At 50.1% G+C, this 21,370-nt stretch overlaps 1 protein-coding gene across 1 annotated transcript; it reads left to right on the top strand.

Annotated features, from left to right (window-relative positions):
• The first annotated feature begins 1,832 nt into the window (after positions 1–1,832).
• Positions 1,833–19,358, top strand: LOC119970872 (N-acetylgalactosamine-6-sulfatase-like). The gene is made up of 3 exons (XM_038805981.1): positions 1,833–1,964; positions 14,348–14,422; positions 18,939–19,358. The coding sequence occupies exons 1-3, from the start codon at positions 1,841–1,843 to the stop codon at positions 19,091–19,093; spliced, it is 354 nt and encodes a 117-aa protein (XP_038661909.1). The 5' UTR covers positions 1,833–1,840; the 3' UTR covers positions 19,094–19,358.
• The last annotated feature ends 2,012 nt before the right edge of the window (positions 19,359–21,370 follow it).

Here is a 21,370-nt window from a genome sequence, read left to right as displayed (position 1 = left end):
ACGCTCTCTCCCTGCGCACCCTCTCCCTGCGCGCTCTCTCCCTGTGCGCCCTCTCCCTGCGCGCCCTCTCCCTGCGCGCTCTCTCCCTGCGCACCCTCTCCCTGCGCGCCCTCTCCCTACGCACTCTCTCCCTGCGCGCTCTCTCCTGCGCGCTCTCTCCCTGCGCACCCTCTCCCTGCGCACTCTCTCCCTGCGCGCCCTCTCCCTGCGCACTCTCTCCCCTGCGCGCTCTCTCCTGCGCACTCTCTCCCTGCGCGCCCTCTCCCTGCGCACCCTCTCCCTGCGCACTCTCTCCCTGCGCGCCCTCTCCCTGCGCGCCCTCTCCCTGCGCGCCCTCTCCCTGCGCGCCCTCTCCCTGCGCGCCCTCTCCCTGCGCGCCCTCTCCCTGCGCGCCCTCTCCCTGCGCGCCCTCTCCCTGCGCGCCCTCTCCCCTGCGCGCCCTCTCCCTGCGCGCCCTCTCCCTGCGCGCCCTCTCCCTGCGCGCCCTCTCCCTGCGCGCCCTCTCCCTGCGCGCTCTCTCCCTGCGCTCCCTCCCTGCGCACCCTCTCCCTGCGCTCCCTCCCTGCGCATCCTCTCCCTGCGCTCTCCCTCCCTGCGCGCTCTCTCCCTGCGCTCCCTGTGCACCCTCACCCTGCGCACCCTCACCCTGCGCACCCTCTCCCTGCGCTCCCTCCCTGCGCACCCTCTCCCTGCACACTCCCTCCCTGCGCGCTCTCTCCCTGCGCTCCCTGTGCACCCCTCTCCCTGCACACTCTCTCCCTGCGCACTCTCTCCCTGCGCACCCTCACCCTGCGCACCCTCACCCTGCGCACCCTCACCCTGCGCACCCTCACCCTGCGCACCCTCTCCCTGCGCGCCCTCTCCCTGCGCGCCCTCTCCCTGCACACCCTCTCCCTGCGCACCCTCTCCCTGCGCGCTCTCTCCCTGCGCGCCTCTCTCCCTGCGCACCCTCTCCCTGCGCACCCTCTCCCTGCGCGCTCTCTCCCTGCGCGCTCTCTCCCTGTGCACCCTCTCCCTGCACGCGCTCTCCCTGCGCACCCTCTCCCTGCACACCCTCTCCCTGCACGCTCTCTCCCTGCGCGCCCTCTCCCTGCGCGCCCTCTCCCTGCGCACCCTCTCCCTGCGCGCTCTCTCCCTGCGCACCCTCTCCCTGCACACTCTCTCCCTGCGCGCTCTCTCCCTGCTCACCCTCTCCCTGCGCACTCCTCTCCCTGCGCACCCTCTCCCTGCGCGCTCTCTCCCTGCGCGCTCTCTCCCTGCGCGCCCTCTCCCTGCGCGCCCTCTCCCTGCACGCTCTCTCCCTGCGCGCCCTCTCCCTGCGCACCCTCTCCCTGCGCACCCTCTCCCTGCGCGCTCTCTCCCTGCGCACCCTCTCCCTGCGCACCCTCTCCCTGTGCACCCTCTCCCTGCACGCCCTCTCCCTGCGCGCCCTCTCCCTGCGCGCTCTCTCCCTGCGCGCTCTCTCCCTGCGCACCCTCTCCCTGCGCACCCTCTCCCTGCGCACTCTCTCCCTGCGCGCCCTCTCCCTGCGCGCCCTCTCCCTGCGCGCTCTCTCCCTGCGCGCTCTCTCCCTGCGCTCCCTCCCTGCGCACCCTCTCCCTGCACACTCTCTCCCTGCGCACTCTCTCCCTGTGCACCCTCTCCCTGCGCTCCCTCTCCCTGCGCACCCTCTCCCTGCGCGCCCTCTCTCTACGTGCTCCCTCCCTGCAGGCTCTCTCTTTTCCATATACTCCGCTTTTTGTGTAGATATTCCTAAACCTTGACATTTGAAGTGGTTGCTGAGGTAAACATTGAGGAATGAGTGAGTGACATTCAGCTCCTTTCTGTCTGTTCCACGCAGATGGGCTGGGGGGACCTGGGAGTCTTTGGGGAACCTTCCAGAGAGACCCCAAACCTCGACCGAATGGCTGCAGAAGGCATGCTTTTCCCAAACTTCTATGCTGCCAACCCGCTGTGTTCACCGTGTAAGTGACATGTTTACGGATATTAAACCTACATAGCAGCAATTGTTCAAAGTTTTAATAATTATTTGCATTTCTCCAGCACTTCTCATGATCTCACAATGTTCCAACGCAGTTTACAGGCAGTGAGGTACAAAATAAAATCAGTAATAGGAGCAGCAAAAATACTTGGCGCCTCAAACCTGCTCCTCTGTTCAATGTGATCATGACTGATCTTTGCCTCAACTAAACCTTCCCACCCACTCGCCATATTCCTTGATTCCCTAATAGAGCACAACAGCGGTTATCACAGTCTTGAATAGAGACAACATTGGAACAGTCAGACCCCTCTTGGTAGAGAGTGCAGTGAGGGGTCTGGAGTATATCAGAGTGTTACAGTGAGGGGTTGTGGGGTATATCAGAGTGTCACAGTGAGGGGGTGTGGGGTATATCAGAGTGTCACAGTGAGGGGTGTGGGGTATATTAGAGTGTTACAGTGAGGGGTGTGGGGTATATCAGTGTTACAGTGAGGGGTTGTGGGGTATATCAGAGAGTTACAGTGAGGGGTGTGGGGTGTATCAGAGAGTTACAGTGAGGGGTGTGGGGTATATCAGTGTTACAGTGAGGGGTGTGGGGTATATCAGTGTTACAGTGAGGGGTGTGTGGGGTGTATCAGAGAGTTACAGTGAGGGGTGTGGGGTATATCAGTGTTACAGTGAGGGGTGTGGGATATATCAGAGTGTCACAGTGAGGGGGTGTGGGGTATATCAGAGTGTCACAGTGAGGGGTGTGGGGTATATTAGAGTGTTACAGTGAGGGGTGTGGGGTATATCAGTGTTACAGTGAGGGGTTGTGGGGTATATCAGAGAGTTACAGTGAGGGGTGTGGGGTGTATCAGAGTGTTACAGTGAGGGGTGTGGGGTATATCAGTGTTACAGTGAGGGGTGTGGGGTATATCAGAGAGTTACAGTGAGGGGTGTGGGGTATATCAGAGTGTTACAGTCAGGGGTGTGGGATATATCAGTGTTACAGTGAGGGGTGTGGGGTATATCAGAGAGTTACAGTGAGGGGTGTGGGGTATATCAGAGTGTTACAGTGAGGGGTGTGGATACATCAGAGTGTTACAGTGAGGGGTGTGGGGTATATTGGTGTTACAGTTGAGGGGTGTGGGGTATATTGGGGTGTTACAGTGAGGGGTGTGGGGTATATTGGGGTGTTACAGTGAGGTGTGGGGTGTATCAGAGTGTTACCAACATAAGTGTACTTTACCTGAATGCTCGTAGTATTCGGAAGAAAGTAAATGAGTTGAAGGCACAAATCATCGTAAATGACTATGATTTAGTGGCCATTACTGAAACATGGTTAAAGGATGGTCACGACTGGGAGTTAAATATCCGAGGGTATCAAACTATTCGGAAGGACAGAGTGGATGGTAAGGGAGGTGGTGTTGCTCTGTTATTTAAGGATGACATCCAGGGCAATAGTAAGGGATGACATCGGTGCTATGGAGGATAAGGTTGAATCCATTTGGGTGGAAATCAGGAATAGTAAGGCGAAAAAGTCACTGATAGGAGTAGTCTATCGGCCACCAAATAGTAACGATATGGTGGAGCAGGCAATAGACAAAGAAATAACTGATGCATGTAGAAATGGTACAGCAGTTATCATGGGGGATTTTAATCTACATGTCGATTGGTTTAACCAGGTTGGTCAAGGCAACCTTGAGGAGGAGTTTATAGAATGTATCCGCGATAGTTTCCTAGAACAGTATGTAATGGAACCTACGAGGGAACAAGCGGTCCTAGATCTTGTCCTGTGTAATGAGACAGGATTGATTCATGATCTCATAGTTAGGGATCCTCTCGTAAGGAGCGATCACAATATGGTGGAATTTAAAATACAGATGGAGGGTGAGAAAGTAAAATCAAATACTAGTGTTTTGTGTTTAAACAAAGGAGATTACAAGGGGATGAGAGAAGAACTAGCTAAGGTAGACTGGGAGCTAAGACTTTATGGTGGAACAGTTGAGGAACAGTGGAGAACCTTCCAAGCGATTTTTCACAGTGCTCAGCAAAGGTTTATACCAACAAAAAGGAAGAACGGAAGAAAGAGGGAAAATAGACCGTGTATATCTAAGGAAATAAAGGAGAGTATCAAATTGAAGGAAAAAGCATATAAAGTGGCAAAGATTGCTGGGAGATTAGTGGACTGGGAAATCTTTAGGGGGCAACAGAAAGCTACTAAAAAAGCTATAAAGAAGAGTAAGATAGAGTATGAGAGTAAACTTGCTCAGAATATAAAAACAGACAGTAAAAGTTTTTACAAATATATAAGACAAAAAAGAGTGGCTAAGGTAAATATTGGTCCTTTAGAGGATGAGAAGGGAGTTTTAATAATGGGAAATGAGGAAATGGCTGAGGAACTGAACAGGTTTTTTGGGTCGGTCTTCACAGTGGAAGACACAAATAACATGCCAGCGACTGATAGGAATGAGGCTATGACAGGTGAGGACCTTGAGAGGATTGTTATCACTAAGGAGGGAGTGATGGGCAAGCTAATGGGGCTAAAGGTAGACAAGTCTCCTGGCCCTGATGGAATGCATCCCAGAGTGCTAAAAGAGATGGCGAAGGAAATTGCAGATGCACTAGTGATAATTTACCGAAATTCACTAGACTCTGGGGTGGTCCCGGTGGATTGGAAATTAGCAAACGTGACGCCACTGTTTAAAAAAGGAGGTAGGCAGAAAGCAGGAAATTATAGGCCAGTGAGCTTAACTTCGGTAGTAGGGAAGATGCTGGAATCTATCATCAAGGAAGAAATTGCGAGGCATCTGGATAGAAATTGTCCCATTGGGCAGACGCAGCATGGGTTCGTAAAGGGCAGGTCATGCCTAACTAATTTAGTGGAATTTTTTGAGGACATTACCAGTGCAGTAGATAACGGGGAGCCGATGGATGTGGAATATCTGGATTTCCAGAAAGCCTTTGACAAGGTGCCACACAAAAGGTTGCTGCATAAGATAAAGATGCATGGCATTAAGGGTAAAGTAGTAGCATGGATAGAGGATTGGTTAATTAATAGAAAGCAAAGAGTTGGGATAAACGGGTGTTTCTCTGGTTGGCAATCAGTAGCTAGTGGTGTCCCTCAGGGATCCGTGTTGGGCCCACAATTGTTCACAATTTACATAGATGATTTGGAGTTGGGGACCAAGGGCAATGTGTCCAAGTTTGCAGATGACACTAAGATGAGTGGTAAAGCGAAAAGTGCAGAGGATACTGGAAGTCTGCAGAGGGATTTGGATAGGTTCAGTGAATGGGCTAGGGTCTGGCAGATGGAATACAATGTTGACAAATGTGAGGTTATCCATTTTGGTAGGAATAACAGCAAACGGGATTATAATTTAAACGATAAAATATTAAAGCATGCCGCTGTTCAGAGAGACTTGGGTGTGCTAGTGCATGAGTCACAGAAGGTTGGTTTACAAGTGCAACAGGTGATTAAGAAGGCAAATGGAATTTTGTCCTTCATTGCTAGAGGGATGGAGTTTAAGACTAGGGAGGTTATGTTGCAATTCTATAAGGTGTTAGTGCGGCCACACCTGGAGTATTGTGTTCAGCTTTGGGCTCCTTACTTGAGAAAGGACGTACTGGCGCTGGAGGGTGTGCAGAGGAGATTCACTAGGTTAATCCCAGAGCTGAAGGGGTTGGATTATGAGGAGAGGTTGAGTAGACTGGGACTGTACTCGTTGGAATTTAGAAGGATGAGGGGGGATCTTATAGAAACATTTAAAATTATGAAGGGAATAGATCGGATAGATGCGGGCAGGTTGTTTCCACTGGCGGGTGACAGCAGAACTAGGGGACATAGCCTCAAAATAAGGGGAAGTAGATTTAGGACTGAGTTTAGGAGGAACTTCTTCACCCAAAGGGTTGTGAATCTATGGAATTCCTTGCCCAGTGAAGCAGTTGAGGCTCCTTCATTGCATGTTTTTAAGGTAAAGATAGATAGTTTTTTGAAGAATAAAGGGATTAAGGGTTATGGTGTTCGGGCCGGAAAGTGGAGCTGAGTCCACAAAAGATCAGCCATGATCTAATTGAATGGCGGAGAAGGCTCGAGGGGCCAGATGGCCTACTCCTGCTCCTAGTTCTTATGTTCTTATGTTACAGTGAGGGGTGTGGGGTATATTGGGGTGTTACAGTGAGGGGTGTGGGGTATATTGGGGTGTTACAGTGTGGGGCATATCAGAGTGCTACAGTGAGGTGTGGGGTATCTCAGGGTGTTACAGTGAGGGGTGTGGGGTATATAAGAAGATAAGAACTGGGAGCAGGAGTAGGCTATCTGACCCCTCGAGCCTGCTCCGCCATTCAATGAGATCATGGCTGATCTTTTGTTGACTCAGCTCCACTTTCCGGCCCGAACACCATAACCCTTAATCCCTTTATTCTTCAAAAAACTATCTATCTTTACCTTAAAATCATTTAATGAAGGAGCCTCAACTGCTTCACTGGGCAAGGAATTCCATAGATTCACAACCCTTTGGGTGAAGAAGTTCCTCCTGAACTCAGTCCTAAATCTACTTCCCCTTATTTTGAGGCAATAGGGGTGTTACAGTGAGAACATAGAACGATACAGCGCAGTACAGGCCCTTCGGCCCTCAATGTTGCACCGACATGGAAAAAAACTAAAGGCCATCTAACCTACACTATGCCCTTATCATCCATATGCTTATCCAATAAACTTTTAAATGCCCTCAATGTTGGCGAGTTCACTACTGTTGCAGGTAGGGCATTCCACGGCCTCACCACTCTTTGCGTAAAAAACCCACCTCTGACCTCTGTCCTATATCTATTACCCCTCAATTTAAGGCTATGTCCCCTCGTGATAGCCACCTCCATCCGCGGGAGAAGGCTCTCGCTGTCCACCCTATCTAACCCTCTGATCATTTTGTATGCCTCTATTAGGTCACCTCTTAACCTTCTTCTCTCTAACGAAAACAACCTCAAGTCCATCAGCCTTTCCTCATAAGATTTTCCCTCCATACCAGGCAACATCCTGGTAAATCTCCTCTGCACCCGTTCCAAAGCTTCCACGTCCTTCCTATAATGAGGCGACCAGAACTGTACGCAATACTCCAAATTCAGCCGTACTAGAGTTTTGTACAACTGCAACATGACCTCATGGCTCCGGAACTCAATCCCTCTACCAATAAAGGCCATCACACCATAGGCCTTCTTCACAATCCTATCAACCTGGGTGGCAACTTTCAGGGATCTATGTACATGGACACCGAGATCCTTCTGCTCATCCACACTACCAAGAATTTTACCATTAGCCAAATATTCCGCATTCCTGTTATTCTTTCCAAAGTGAATCACCTCACACTTCTCCACATTAAACTCCATTTGCCACCTCTCAGCCCAGCTCTGCAGCTTATCTATGTCCCTCTGTAACTTGCAACATCCTTCCGCACTGTCTACAACTCCACCGACTTTAGTGTCGTCTGCAAATTTACTTACCCATCCTTCTGCTCCCTCCTCTAGGTCATTTATAAAAATGACAAACAGCAACGGCCCCAGAACAGATCCTTGTGGTACGCCACTCGTAACTGAACTCCATTCTGAACATTTCCCATCAACCACCACTCTCTGTCTTCTTTCAACTAGCCAATTTCTGATCCACATCTCTAAATCACCCTCAATCCCCAGCCTCCGTATTTTCTGCAATAGCCGACCGGGGGGAACCTTATCAAACGCTTTACTGAAATCCATATACACCACATCAACTGCTTTACCCTCGTCCACCTGTTCAGTCACCTTCTCAAAGAACCCGATAAGGTTTGTGAGGCATGTCCTACCCTTCACAAAACCATGCTGACTATCCCTAATCATATTATTCCTATCTAGATGATTATAAATCGTATCTTTTATAATCCTCTCCAAGACTTTACCAACCACAGATGTTAGGCTCACCGGCCTATAGTTACCGGGGTTATCTCTACTCCCCTTCTTGAACAAAGGGACCACATTTGCTATCCTCCAGTCCTCTGGCACTATTCCTGTAGCCAATGATGACCTAAAAATCAAAGCCAAAGGCTCAGCAATCTCTTCCCTGGCTTCCCAGAGAATCCTAGGATAAATCCCATCAGGCCCCGGGGACTTATCTATTTTCACCTTGTCCAGAATTGCCAACACTTCTTCCCTACTCACCTCAATGCCATCTATTCTAATAGCCTGGGTCTCAGCATTCTCCTCCACAATATTATCTTTTTCTTGAGTGAATACTGACAAAAAGTATTCATTTAGTATCTCGCTTATCTCCTCAGCCTCCACACACAACTTCCCACCACTGTCCTTGACTGGCCCTACTCTTACCCTAGTCATTCTTTTATTCCTGACATACCTATAGAAAGCTTTTGGGTTTTCCTTGATCCTACCTGCCAAAGACTTCTCATGTCCCCTCCTTGCTCGTCTTAGCTCTCTCTTTAGATCCTTCCTCACTTCCCTGTAACTATCAAGCGCACCAACTGAAACTTCACGCCTCATCTTCACATAGGCCTCCTTTTTCCTCTTAACAAGAGATTCCACTTCTTTGGTAAACCACGGTTCCCTCGCTCTACCCTTTCCTCCCTGTCTGACTGGTACGTACTGATCAAGAACACGCAATAGCTGTTCCTTGAACAAGCTCCACATATCCAGTGTGCCCAACCCTTGCAGCCTACTTCTCCAACTTACACATCCTAAGTCATGTCTAATGGCATCATAATTGCCCTTCCCCCAGCTATAACTCTTGCCCTGCGGGGTATACTTATCCCTTTCCATCACTAATGTAAAGGTCACCGAATTGTGGTCACTGTCTCCAAAGTGTTCACTTACCTCCAGATCTAACACCTGGCCTGGTTCATTACCCAAAACCAAATCCAAAGTGGCCTCACCTCTTGTTGGCCTGTCAACATATTGTGTCAGAAAACCCTCCTGCACACATTGTACAAAGAACGACCCATCCAATGTACTCGAACTATATCTTTTCCAGTCAATATTAGGAAAGTTAAAGTCTCCCATAACAACTACCCTGTTACTTTCGCTCTTTTCCAGAATCATCTTCGCCATCCTTTCCTCTACATCTCTAGAACTATTAGGTGGCCTATAGAAAACTCCCAGCAGGGTGACCTCTCCTTTCCTGTTTCTAACCTCAGCCCATACTACCTCGGAAGAAGAGTCCCCATCTTGCACCCTTTCTGCCACCGTAATACTGTCCTTGACTAGCAGCGCCACACCTCCCCCTCTTTTGCCCCCTTCTCTGACTTTACTAAAGCACCTAAACCCCGGAACCTGCAACAACCATTCCTGTCCCTGCTCTATCCATGTCTCTGAAATGGCCACAACATCGAAGTCCCAGGTACCAACCCATGCTGCCAGTTCCCCTACCTTATTTCGTATACTCCTGGCATTGAAATAGACACACTTCAAACCACCTACCTGAACACTGCCGCCCTCCTGCGAAGTCAAATCTGTGCTCCTGACCTCTCTACTCTCAATCTCTCGCACCCCAGAACTACAATCCAGGTTCCCATGCCCCTGCTGAATTAGTTTAAACCCCCCCCAAAGAGTACTAACAAACCTCCCCCCCAGGATATTGGTGCCCCTTAGGTTCAGATGTAGACCATCCTGTCTATAGAGGTCCCACCTTCCCCAGAAAGAGCCCCAGTTATCCAGAAATCTGAATCCCTCCCGCCTGCACCATCCCTGTAGCCACGTGTTTAATTGCTCTCTCTCCCTATTCCTCGTCTCACTATCACGTGGCACGGGCAACAACCCAGAGATAACAACTCTGTTTGTTCTCGCTCTGAGCTTCCATCCTAGCTCCCTAAAGGCCTGCCTGACATCCTTGTCTCCTTTCCTACCTATGTCGTTAGTGCCAATGTGGACTACGACTTGGGGCTGCTCCCCCTCCCCCTTAAGGACCCGAAAAACACGATCCGAGACATCACTTACCCTTGCACCTGGGAGGCAACATCCCAAACGTGAGTCCCTCTCGCTCCCACAAAATCTCCTATCTGTGCCCCTGACTATTGAGTCCCCAATTACTAATGCTCTGCTCCTCTCCCCCCTTCCCTTCTGAGCAACAGGGACAGACTCCGTGCTAGAGTCCCGCACCCCATGGCTCACCCCTGGTAAGTCGTCCCCCCCACAAGTATCCAAAACGGTATACTTGTTACTCAGGGGAACGACCGCAGGGGGTCCCTGCACTGTCTGCTTCTTCCCAGTCCCTCTTACAGTTACCCATCTATCTCCAGTCTTTGGTGTAACTACTTCCCTGAAGCTCCTATCTATGACCACCTCTGCCTCCCGAATGATCCGAAGTTCATCCAACTCCAGCTCCAGTACCATAACTCGGTCTTGTAGGAGCTGGAGATGGCTGCACTTCCTGCAGGTAAAATCAGCAGGGACACTAACGGCATCCCTCACCTCAAACATCCTGCAGGAGGAACATTGCACTACCTTCCCTGCCATCCCACTTAATTTCAACCAAGTTCTGGTAAACAAATATAAAACAAATAAAAAATAATAATATAATATAGCACTTACCTGCTCACCCCAATGGGTCTTATTATTAGGTTAGAGGAGGAGGGCGGGTGGGAGACACTACACGTGTAGTGTCTCGGGTATCCTCTCCACCACAATTTATTGGCTAGGAGAAAATCCTTCCCAGAAGTCCATGGGTCGTACTTCCGGTTCCCGCCTTATATTATCTTTGCTCCCACTGGCACCCCGCCGCTCTCAATGTGTCCCCTCCCGCTCTTTTCAATGTCCCGGCTGTCTTACCTCTCGCGCTCTTTTCAATGTCCTGGCTGTCTCTCCTCTCGCACTGTTTTCAATGAGGTGAGGTGTGGGGTGTATCAGTGTTACAATGTGGGGTATGGCGTATGTCAGAATGTTACAGTGAGGGGTGTGGGGTATATCAGAGTGTTACAGTGAGGGGTGTGGGCTATATCAGAGTGTTACAGTGAGGTGTGTGGGTATATCGGTGTTACAGTGAGAGGTGTGGGGTATATCAAAGTGTTACACTGAGGGGTGTGAGGTATATCAAAGTGTTACAGTGTGGGGTATGTCAGAGTGTTACAGTGAGGGGTGTGGGTATATCAGAGTGTTGGGCTGAGGGATATATCAGTGTTACAGTGAGGGGTGTGGGATATATCAGAGTGTTACAGTGAGGGGTGTGGGGTATATCAGAGTGTTAGAGTGAGGGGTGTGGGGTATATCAGAGTGTTACAGTGAGGGCTGTGGGAAATATCAGAGTGTTACAGTGAGGGGTATGTCAGAGTGTCACAGTGAGGGGTGTGGGGTATATCAGAGTGTTACAGTGAGGGGTGTGGGGTATATCAGAGTGTTACAGTGAGGGGTATGGGGTATGTCAGAGTTTTACAGTGAGGGGTATGTCAGAGTGTCACAGTGAGGGGTGTGGGGTATATCAGAGGGTTACAGTGAGGTGTGTGGGATATATCAGAGTGTTACACTGAGGGGTGTGGGATATATCAGAGTGTTACACTGAGGGGTGTGGGGTATATCAGAGTGTTACACTGAGGGCTGTGGGATATATCAGTGTTACAGTGAGGGTGTGGGATATATCAGTGTTACAGTGAGGGGTGTGGGATATATCAGACTGTTACAGTGAGGGGTGTGGGGTATATCAGAGTGTTACAGTGAGGGGTGTGGGATATATCAGTGTTACAGTGAGGGGTGTGGGGTATATCAGAGTGTTACAGTGAGGGGTGTGGGATATATCAGTGTTACAGTGAGGGGTGTGGGGTATATCAGTGTTACACTGAGGGCTGTGGGATATATCAGTGTTACAGTGAGGGGTGTGGGATATATCAGAGTGTTACTGTGAGGGGTGTGGGATATATCAGAGTGTTACAGTGAGGGGTGTGGGATATATCAGAGTGTTACAGTGAGGGGTGTGGGGTATATCAGAGTGTTAGAGTGAGGGGTGTGGGGTATATCAGAGTGTTACAGTGAGGGCTGTGGGATATATCAGTGTTACAATGAGGGGTGTGAGGTATATCAGTGTTACAGTGAGGGGTGAGGGTATATCAGAGTGTCACAGTGAGGGGTGTGGGGTATATCAGTGTTACAGTGAGGGGTGTGGGATATATCAGAGTATTACAGTGAGTGGTGTGGGGTATATCAGTGTTACAGTGAGGGGTGTGGGGTATATCAGTGTTACAGTGAGGGGGTGTGGGGTATATCAGAGTGTCACAGTGAGGGGTGTGGGGTATATCAGTGTTACAGTGAGAGGTGTAGTGTATATCTGTGTGTTACAGTGAGGTGTGTGGGGTATATCAGAGTGTCACAGTGAAGGGTATGGGATATATTAGTGTTACAGTGAAGGGTGTGGGACATATTAGTGTTACAGTGAAGGGTGTGGGGTATATCAGAGTGTGACAGTGAGGGGTGTGGGATATATCAGAGTGTCACAGTGAGGGGTGTGGGGTATATCAGAGTGTTACAGTGAGGGGTGTGGGGTATATCAGTGTTACAGTGAGGGGTGTGGGGTATATCACAGTGTTACAGTGAGGGGTGTGGGATATATCAGAGTGTCACAGTGAGGGGTGTGGGGTATATCAGAGTGTTACAGTTAGGGGTGTGGGGTATATCACAGTGTTACAGTGAGGGGTGTGGGATATATCAGTGTTACAATGAGGGGTGTGAGGTATATCTGTTACGGTGAGGGGTATATCAGAGTGTTACACTGAGGACTGTGGGATATATCATTGTTACAGTGAGGGGTGTGGGGTATATCAGAGTGTTACAGTGAGGGGTGTGGGGTATATCAGAGTGCTAGAGTGAGGGGTGTGGGGTATATCAGAGTGTCACAGTGAGGGGTGTGGGGTATATCAGAGTGTTACAGTGAGTGGTGTGGGGTATATCAGTGTTACAGTGAGGGGTGTGGGGTATATCAGTGTTACAGTGGGGGTGTGGGGTATATCAGAGTGTTACAGTGAGGGGTGTGTGGGGTATATCAGAGTGTTACAGTGAGGGGGTGTGGGGTATATCAGAGTGTTACAGTGAGGGGTGTGGGGTATATCAGGGTGTTAGAGTGAGGGGTGTGGGGTATATCAGAGTGTCACAGTGAGGCGTGTGGGGTATATCAGAGTATTAGAGAGGGGTGTGGGACATATCAGTGTTACAGTGAGGGGTGTGGGGTATATCAGTGTTACAGTGAGGGGTGTAGGGTATATCAGTGTTACATTGAGCGGTGTGGGATATATCAGTGTTACAGTGAGGGGTGTGGGATATATCCGTGTTACAGTGAGGGGTGTGGGGTATATCAGAGAGTTCTCGTGAGGGGGTGTGGGGTATATCAGAGTGGTTACAGTGAGGGGTGTGGGGTATATCAGTGTTACAGTGAAGGGTGTGGGGTATATCAGTGTTACCGTGAGGGGTGTGGGGTATATCAGAGTGTTACAGTGAGGGGTGTGGAGTATATTAGAATGTTACAGTGTGGGGTGTGGAGTATATCAGAGTGTTACAGTGAGGGGTGTGGAGTGTATCAGAGTGTTACAGTGAGGGGTGTGGGGTATATCAGAATGTGTTACAGTGAGGGGGTGTGCGGTGTATCAGAATGTGTTACAGTGAGGGGGTGTGGGGTATATCAGAGTGTTACAGTGAGGGGGTGTGGGGTGTATCAGAATGTGTTACAGTGAGAGGTGTGGAGTATATCAGAGTGTTACAGTGTGGGGTGTATCAGAATGTGTTACAGTGAGGGGGTGTGGGGTGTATCAGAATGTGTTACAGTGAGGGGTGTATCAGAATGTGTTACAGTGAGGGGGTGTGGGGTGTATCAGAATGTGTTACAGTGAGGGGGTGTGGGGTGTATCAGAATGTGTTACAGTGAGGGGGTGTGGAATATATCAGAGTGTTACAGTGAGGGGTGTGGGGCATATCAGTGTTACAGTGAGGGGTGTGGGGTATATCAGAGTGTTACAGTGAGGGGTGTGGGGTGTATCAGAATGTGTTACAGTGAGGGGTTATTGGTTTACAATTAGGCAGGGGCACAGTGGTTAGCACACCTGCCTCTCGGCGCCGTGGTCCCAGGTTCGATCCCGGCCTCGGGTCACTGTCCGTGTGGAGTTGGCGCGTTCGCCCCTTATCTGCGTGCGTCTCACCCCCACAACCCAAAGATGTGCAGAGATGTGGATTAGCCATGATAAATTTCCCCTTAATTTGAAAAAAAAAAGGATTGGCTACAATAAATTAAAGAAAAAAATGAGAGGTGTGGGATATCTTGGATTAGGCACAGAAGCTTTATTAATGTTTGATGCTTTACTTCAAATGCACTGTGCACAATTATTTTTTTAAAGTATATAAATTTACTGAAGTATTTCCCTCGTACTCCTCTCTCCGTAGCCCGTGCTGCATTACTGACTGGTCGACTCCCGATCAGAAATGGTTTCTACACCACCAATGCTCACGCTCGAAACGGTAAGTGTTAGTCCACAATTGGTTATTGTTCAAGCACACTCGGGTCCTTGTCTCTTGTTGGTGACGTGTGCGAATGTGAGCAAGCCCATGTCTGTGAGCCCACTTTTGTCGTACAATGTGAGCAAGTGTGAGAGTGTGTGTCTTAGGAGAGAGTAAGCCTGCATGCATGTTTCAGAGAAAGTTAGACTGTACGTCAGAGCAGTCCCTTTGTGTAAATGAGAGGAAGCATGGTGTGATACACGAGGCTGAATCTTGCTCCAGAGTTGGGAAAATTCTCTGCACACCCAACTCAGGAGGAAATACCCCATTTGGCCAGATTTCTGTTGGGGGGGGGGGGGGGAGGGGAGTTGAGGGAGTGCAAAGTGGAGTTTGTCACCGCCCCTGGAAGCAATGCAGGGCAGCTATAGGGACTGTTAATTGCCGAGGCACACAGTTCCAAAGGCTTTGTCCCAATTACAATAAAACTAAACTAAATCAGCTCCCTAGCCCTAATCCCTCATAACCCCCTCACTCCCCACACACTCTTCATTCCCCATCCAAGACTCCCTCCCACGCACCCCATGAGCCCTGCATACCAACCTATTCCCCTCTATCCACCCCACATGACTCGAGGATCCAGTTGCAGAGTGAGGAGCCAAGTCCTAGGTTTTGGAGCTTTGATATGAGCTTGGCTGGGATTATAGTGTTGAAGGCGGAGCTGTAGTCAATAAATAGGAGTCCTTGTTGTCGAGATGCTCTGGGGATGGGTGTAGGGCCAGGGAGATGGCGTATGCTGTGGACCGCTTGCGGCGGTATGAGAATTGCAGTGGCTCCCTTCCGCGTACTTGATTTTTGGCCCCTTTTGCCCAGTTTCTGGGGATACTCCTGTGTAAAATCCCATCTGATCGATGGTATGAGGTGCCCACATAAGGGAAATGCCAAGAAAGACCAGGGCAAAGAAATTGTTGATAGAAATTGGTCGACAGATTCGGAGGCTTCTTGAGGCTCTCCAATAACGGCCGATATGTTTGCCAGGGTCTTGGTGGTGGAATTTGAGAAGCAATGGAGGGTTGTGTTAGGGGACCTTTGCGTGTCGGTAGTGCAGTGTTATTCAAACTATTTTACTGGCGACCCACTTTTATAAAATGGCCAACTTTCGCGACCCACACCATGTTCACAACAGATTCTCTTTTTTTAAAAATAATTTTTATTGAAAAATGTTGTATTTATATAACAACAACGAACCACAATAAAATACCAACAATAACAATAATGATAACAGTCATAAACATTCACCCATCCTCAATGAACAACAAAACATTAACAACAACTTAAATTAACACAATATTAAGTTAAATAACTATAGAAAAAAAATAGAAACAATAATAAAGAACACCCCCCCCCCCCCACCCCCCACCCCCACCCCCCCGGGTTGCTGCTGCTATTGACCAAGATACCTGTCTTTGAACCAGAAAGTCCAGAAAAGGCTGCCACCGTTTATAGAACCCTTGTACGGATCCTCTCAGGGTAAATTTGACCCTCTCCAATTTTATAAATCCCGCCATGTCACTGATCCAGGTCTCCACACTTGGGGGCCTCGCATCCTTCCACTGCATCAAGATCCTCCGCCGGGCTACTAGGGACGCAAAGGCCAGGACACCGGCCTCTTTCGCCTCCTGCACTCCCGGCTCCGCCGCAACTCCAAAAATCGCGAGTCCCCAACCTGGTTTGATCCTGGATCCCACCACCCTCGACACCGTCCCCGCCACCCACTTCCAGAATTCTTCCAGTGCTGGGCATGCCCAGAACATATGGGCATGATTCGCTGGACTCCCCGAACACCTGGGGCACCTGTCCTCACCCCCAAAGAACCTACTCATCCTCGTCACAGACATATGGGCCCGTGCAGCACCTTAAATTGGATGAGACTAAGCCTCGCAGTTCACAACAGATTCTTGATAGTTACTTTAATAAATGTCACATTCATTGTTGCCACTTCTGTATTATTTAATGTAAAAATTGTAAATAAAAATATTTTTCGTTATTTGGAGATCTAAATAACTTGTAATATAAATCTCTGAACAGATCGGTGTGTGAGACTTTTGATCACGGACTCTTGTGTTTGAAGGGGAAATGAGGGAATTCTTGGAAATACACCTGGATTTTGGGCTGATTAACATTGATCACAAAGTCAGTCTGACTGAGAGAGCGACTGATCAGAAAGTGAGCGGAGAGTGGCTCCACAATTTAAATATACTTCAAACTCCTTATGCACAAGCAGCACGACTTTAAACATAGATCTGATTGACGAGGTTACGGGAAACGGAAAGTCGGGACTCCCGGTTGCTGCATGCAGGTGGAGGTTGCATGTTTAGTGGCTCCTGCCAGAGCTGTCTTTTATGGCCTTTTTAGTCCAGTTTCTGGTCAAAATTTGTTTGTGAGGATCCGTGGGAAGATCTTGGGCATTTATAGAGTATCAAAAACCGTCCAGAAAAACCCAGGGAAGAAGGCAGCAAGCGAAGGTTCGCCTCCGACCGTTATGAGGGGTGCAGCAACAGGGAAGATGGTGAGAGAGAGCCCGTCACGGTGAAGAAGATGACGGAGGTGATGGCTGGGGAATTTGAACAGCAGTTCTCGAAGCATTTCGAAAAGCATCCGGTCTCTCTTAAGGCGTGGGTGCGCGAGACCCTTACCCCGGTGAGAGAGGAGCTGGTGAGAACTTCAACGATGCTGCGGGAGCAGGGGGAGAAATAATAATAATCTTTATTAGTGTCACAATAGGCTTCCATTAAAACTGCAATGAAGTTACTGTGAAAATGATAGGGATGGAGGAGGCCTTGTCACGGCATCGTGACCATTTCACCTCGGTGGATGAGGAGCTGCAGAGGGTGGCAGAGATCAACAGAGGGCCGAGAGCCAAGGTGGAAGATCTGGGAAACAGGTCACAAAGTCATAGCCTGAGGATCGTGGGTGTACCCGAAGGGGCGGAGGGCCAGAGGCCTACAGAGTACTTGGCTGATATGATGGCGAAGCTGATGAAGAGGGAGAGGAGCCCTCCCAGTACGAGTTGGACAGGGCCCACTGGTCACTCCAGCCGAAACTGAGGATGAATGAACAACCAAGGGTGGTGTCCCAAATCTACTTCCCCTTATTTTGAGGCTATGTCCCCTAGTTCTGCTTTCACCCGCCAGTGGAAACAACCTGCCCGCATCTATCCCATCTATTCCTTTCATAATTTTATGTTTCTATAAGATCCCCCCTCATCCTTCTTAATTCCAACAAGTACAGTCCCAGTCTACTCAACCTCTCCTCATAATCCAACCCCTTCAGCTCTGGGATTAACCTAGTGAATCCCCTCTGCACACCCTCCAGCGCCAGTACGTCCTTTCTCCGGTAAGGAGACCAAAACTGAACACAATACTCCAGGTGTGGCCTCACTAACACTTTATACAATTGCAACATAACCTCCCTAGTCTTAAACTCCATCCCTCTAGCAATGAAGGACAAAATTCCATTTGCCTTCTTAATCACCTGTTGCACCTGTGAACCAACTTTCTGTGACTCATGCACTAGCACACCCAGGTCTCTCTGCACAGCAGCATGTTTTAATATTTCATCATTTAAATAATAATCCGTTTGCCGTTATTCCTACCAAAATGGATAACCTCACATTTGTCAACATTGTATTCCATCTGCCAGACCCTAGCCCATTCACTTAACCTATCCAAATCCCTCTGCAGACTTCCGGTATCCTCTGCACTTTTTGCTTTACCACTCATCTTAGTGTTATCTGCAAGGGCTCATCCTGGATGAGTGAATTTTTTTCAGGGGTAGATGACAGCTGTGAGCGGTGTTCTGGGAACCGGCTAATCATATGTTCTTTGACAAAGGGTCATCTGGACTCGAAACGTTAGCTCTTTTCTCTCCCTACAGATGCTGCCAGACCTGCTGAGATTTTCCAGCATTTTATCTTTGGCCTCGTGTTCTGGTCGTGTCCCAAGTTGTTAAGCTTTTGGGTCTCCTTTTGTAACACCATGTCAGAGATTCTTAATTTCGAGCTGGAGCCGGGGCCGATGGGGCCATTTTTCGGGGTATCAGACTCGTCAGTGCTGCAGGCGGGAGTGAAAGCGGATGTCCACGCCTTTGCCTCGTTAATAGCCCAGATGCTGGTTCTGATTGGGTGGAGGTCTCCTACCCCGCCCAGTTCCTCGACTTGGTTGGATGACCTCATGGAATTTTTCCATTTGGACGAGGTCAAGTTCACCATTCGGGGTTCAGCAGAAGGGTTCTACCCAAGATGATGGCCATTCATTTCCTTTTTCAGAGTTAGTCACTGTTAGCTGTTGGGGGGGGGAGGGGGGTTTAGTTTATTGTTAGAGGATTAGGTTTGGATATGTTCTTAACTTTTGACTATGTTCTTTTTATACTGTAACCGTAAGCATCTGTCTTATATTATAAGTTAAAAGCTTTTCAATAAAAATATATATTTTTTAAATAAAACCTTGCATGTGAGTAACACCACTCCCTTTCTCTGCAGCTTACACACCACAGGAGATTGTGGGAGGTATTCCCAGTTCGGAGATCCTTTTGCCAGAACTCTTGCGGAAGGCAGGATATTCCAGCAAAATCGTCGGGAAGTGGTTCGTTAACTTCAAATCAACAGTGTTCTTTGTGAAGTGTTTGCAGGATTAAATATAAATATGAACTTAGAATCATAGAATGATAAGAGGCCATTCAGTCCATCATGCCAGTGCCAACTCTTTGAAAGAGCGAATTAACTCACCCCCACCCTCCTGCTCTTCAGCAATCGGAGACTGAGACAGAGAGACTTCATTACCTGCAAGAACAGGGATGCCAAGTGGATATGGTGGTAATCAGCCTCCATTATCTCTGTAACCGCAGAAGATTACAGTTAAATCTTTCCAGCTTCCGGTGTGCACCATGGAGTAAGTGGTCACACACAAGGCAGCACCTGCCCAAGGTTACAGAAAAGAGCACTTTTTTAAGCAATACGGGGTGGAATTTTGATGAAAAGGCGTAGGTGAATGTTGGAGGAGTACTTTCCCCCAGGAATGGTATGTTTCTTGGTTACGACTTCCGGTGGCGGCAATGAGGAGCTAAGCCGCACATTCGGCAGCTCCCGCTGAGAACGGACTTTGGGGCTCTTTTCAGGGCCCCCAACGGAGCTGTGGCGGCAAATCCCGATGTGGGAAGAGGTCAGGAGTCAACCCCAACAGTCCTATGGTCCGGACCAGGAGTGGGGTAAGGAGAAAACCGGAGAAAGTACCCCCGAAAAAGTGGGGGAAGGAAGACAAAATGGCGGCCGGCGGAGGCCTTGAGGAGCTGAGGCAGTGGGCCCAGGAGCAGCAGGCGACTCTGCTGCGCTGCTTCCAGGAGCTGAAGCTGGAGCTGCTGGAGTCGCTGAAGGCTACCAACAGGGAACTGATGGAGACCCAGACAGCCCAGGGGGCTGCGATCCGGGAGCTGCAGCAGCAGGCCTCCGAAAGGGAGGATGAGGCCGTGGCTGTCACGGGCAAGGTGGAGATGTACGAGGCGCTCCATAAAAGATGGCAGGAGTGGTTCGAGGAGCTGGACAACCGGTCGAGGAGGAAGAATTTGCGGATCCTGGGCCTCACGGAGGGGCTGGAGGGGTCGGACCTAGCGGCCTATGTGGTGACTATGTTAAACTCGCTGATGGGGGCTGGGTCCTTCCAGGGGCCCCTGGAGTTAGAGGGGGCCCACAGAATTCTGGCTAGGAGGCCCAAGCTGAACGAGCCGCCACGGGCGGTGCTGGTGAGGTTTCATCGGTTCGTGAGTGTGTGCTCCGGTGGGCCAAGAAGGAGCGGAGCAGCAAGTGGGAGAACACGGAGGTGCGGATCTTCCAGGACTGGAGTGCGGAGGTGGCGAGGCGGAGGGCCGGGTTTAACCGGACGAAGGCGGTGCTCCATAGACGGAGTGTGAAGTTCGGCATGTTGCAGCCGGCACGTCTGTGGGTCACCTATAAGGATCGGCACCATTATTTTGCGGAGGAGGCGTGAGCCTTTGTGCAGGCCGAGAAATTAGACTCAAACTGAGGGTCTGGGATGGGGGATGCTGTATAATACTGTATTTGTATTTGCTTGGTTTAATGTAAGATGTGGGTTGGCCTTAGGGTGGGTGGGGTGATGTTGATTTGTCTTTTCTATCTGGGTTTTTCTGCAGGGGTTGGGTGGGCGGGTTTGGGCAGAGGGGTAAACGGGGAGTTCGGGGAGCTGGTGGGGGGGACTGACAATGGGAGTGGCCCTGAAGGAGGCGGGGCCGGGCAGGGCGAAAGCGCCGGCTTTCTGCGGGTTTCCCGCGCTCTGGGAGATGGTGGGAGCGGGATCGGGGCTGAGAAGCGCGGGTCGTTGCTGGCTGTTTTCTTTTCCCGCGCAAGAGTGGGGGGGGGGGGGGTACCGGGTTGCTGCTGAAACGGTCAGGAAGGAGCTGGAGGACGCAGGGGGTGCTGGAGGGGGGGAGTTGCCGCCGTGGGAAACTGGCAGAGCGGGGGACGCTGGCCGGGAGTGGGCAAGGAATGGGGTATGGCTAATCGGCAGGGGAGGGGGGCAGGGAGCCCTCTGATCCGGCTGATAACCTGGAATGTGAGGGGGCTGAATGGGCCGGTCAAACGGGCCCGTGTAGTTGCGCACCTGAAGGGACTGAAGGCGGATGTGGCCATGCTCCAGGAGACACACCTGAGAGTGGTGGACCAGGTTCGGCTGAGGAAGGGGTGGGTGGGCCAAGTATTCCACTCAGGGCTGGATGGGAAGAGTAAGGGGGGGTGGCGATCCTGGTGGGGAAGAAGGTGTCGTTTGAGGCGTTAAATGTGGTGGCTGACAGTGGCGGGAGATATGTGATGGTGAGTGGCAAGCTGCAGGGGGAGCGGGTAGTGTTGGTGAATGTTTACGCCCCAAATTGGGACGATGCGGGGTTTATGCGGCGTATGTTGAG

This window comes from Scyliorhinus canicula, chromosome 9 (genome assembly GCF_902713615.1).
Source record: "Scyliorhinus canicula chromosome 9, sScyCan1.1, whole genome shotgun sequence".
In the NCBI taxonomy this organism is placed as follows: domain Eukaryota; kingdom Metazoa; phylum Chordata; class Chondrichthyes; order Carcharhiniformes; family Scyliorhinidae; genus Scyliorhinus; species Scyliorhinus canicula.
This window is presented reverse-complemented; position numbering and strand designations above follow the sequence as displayed.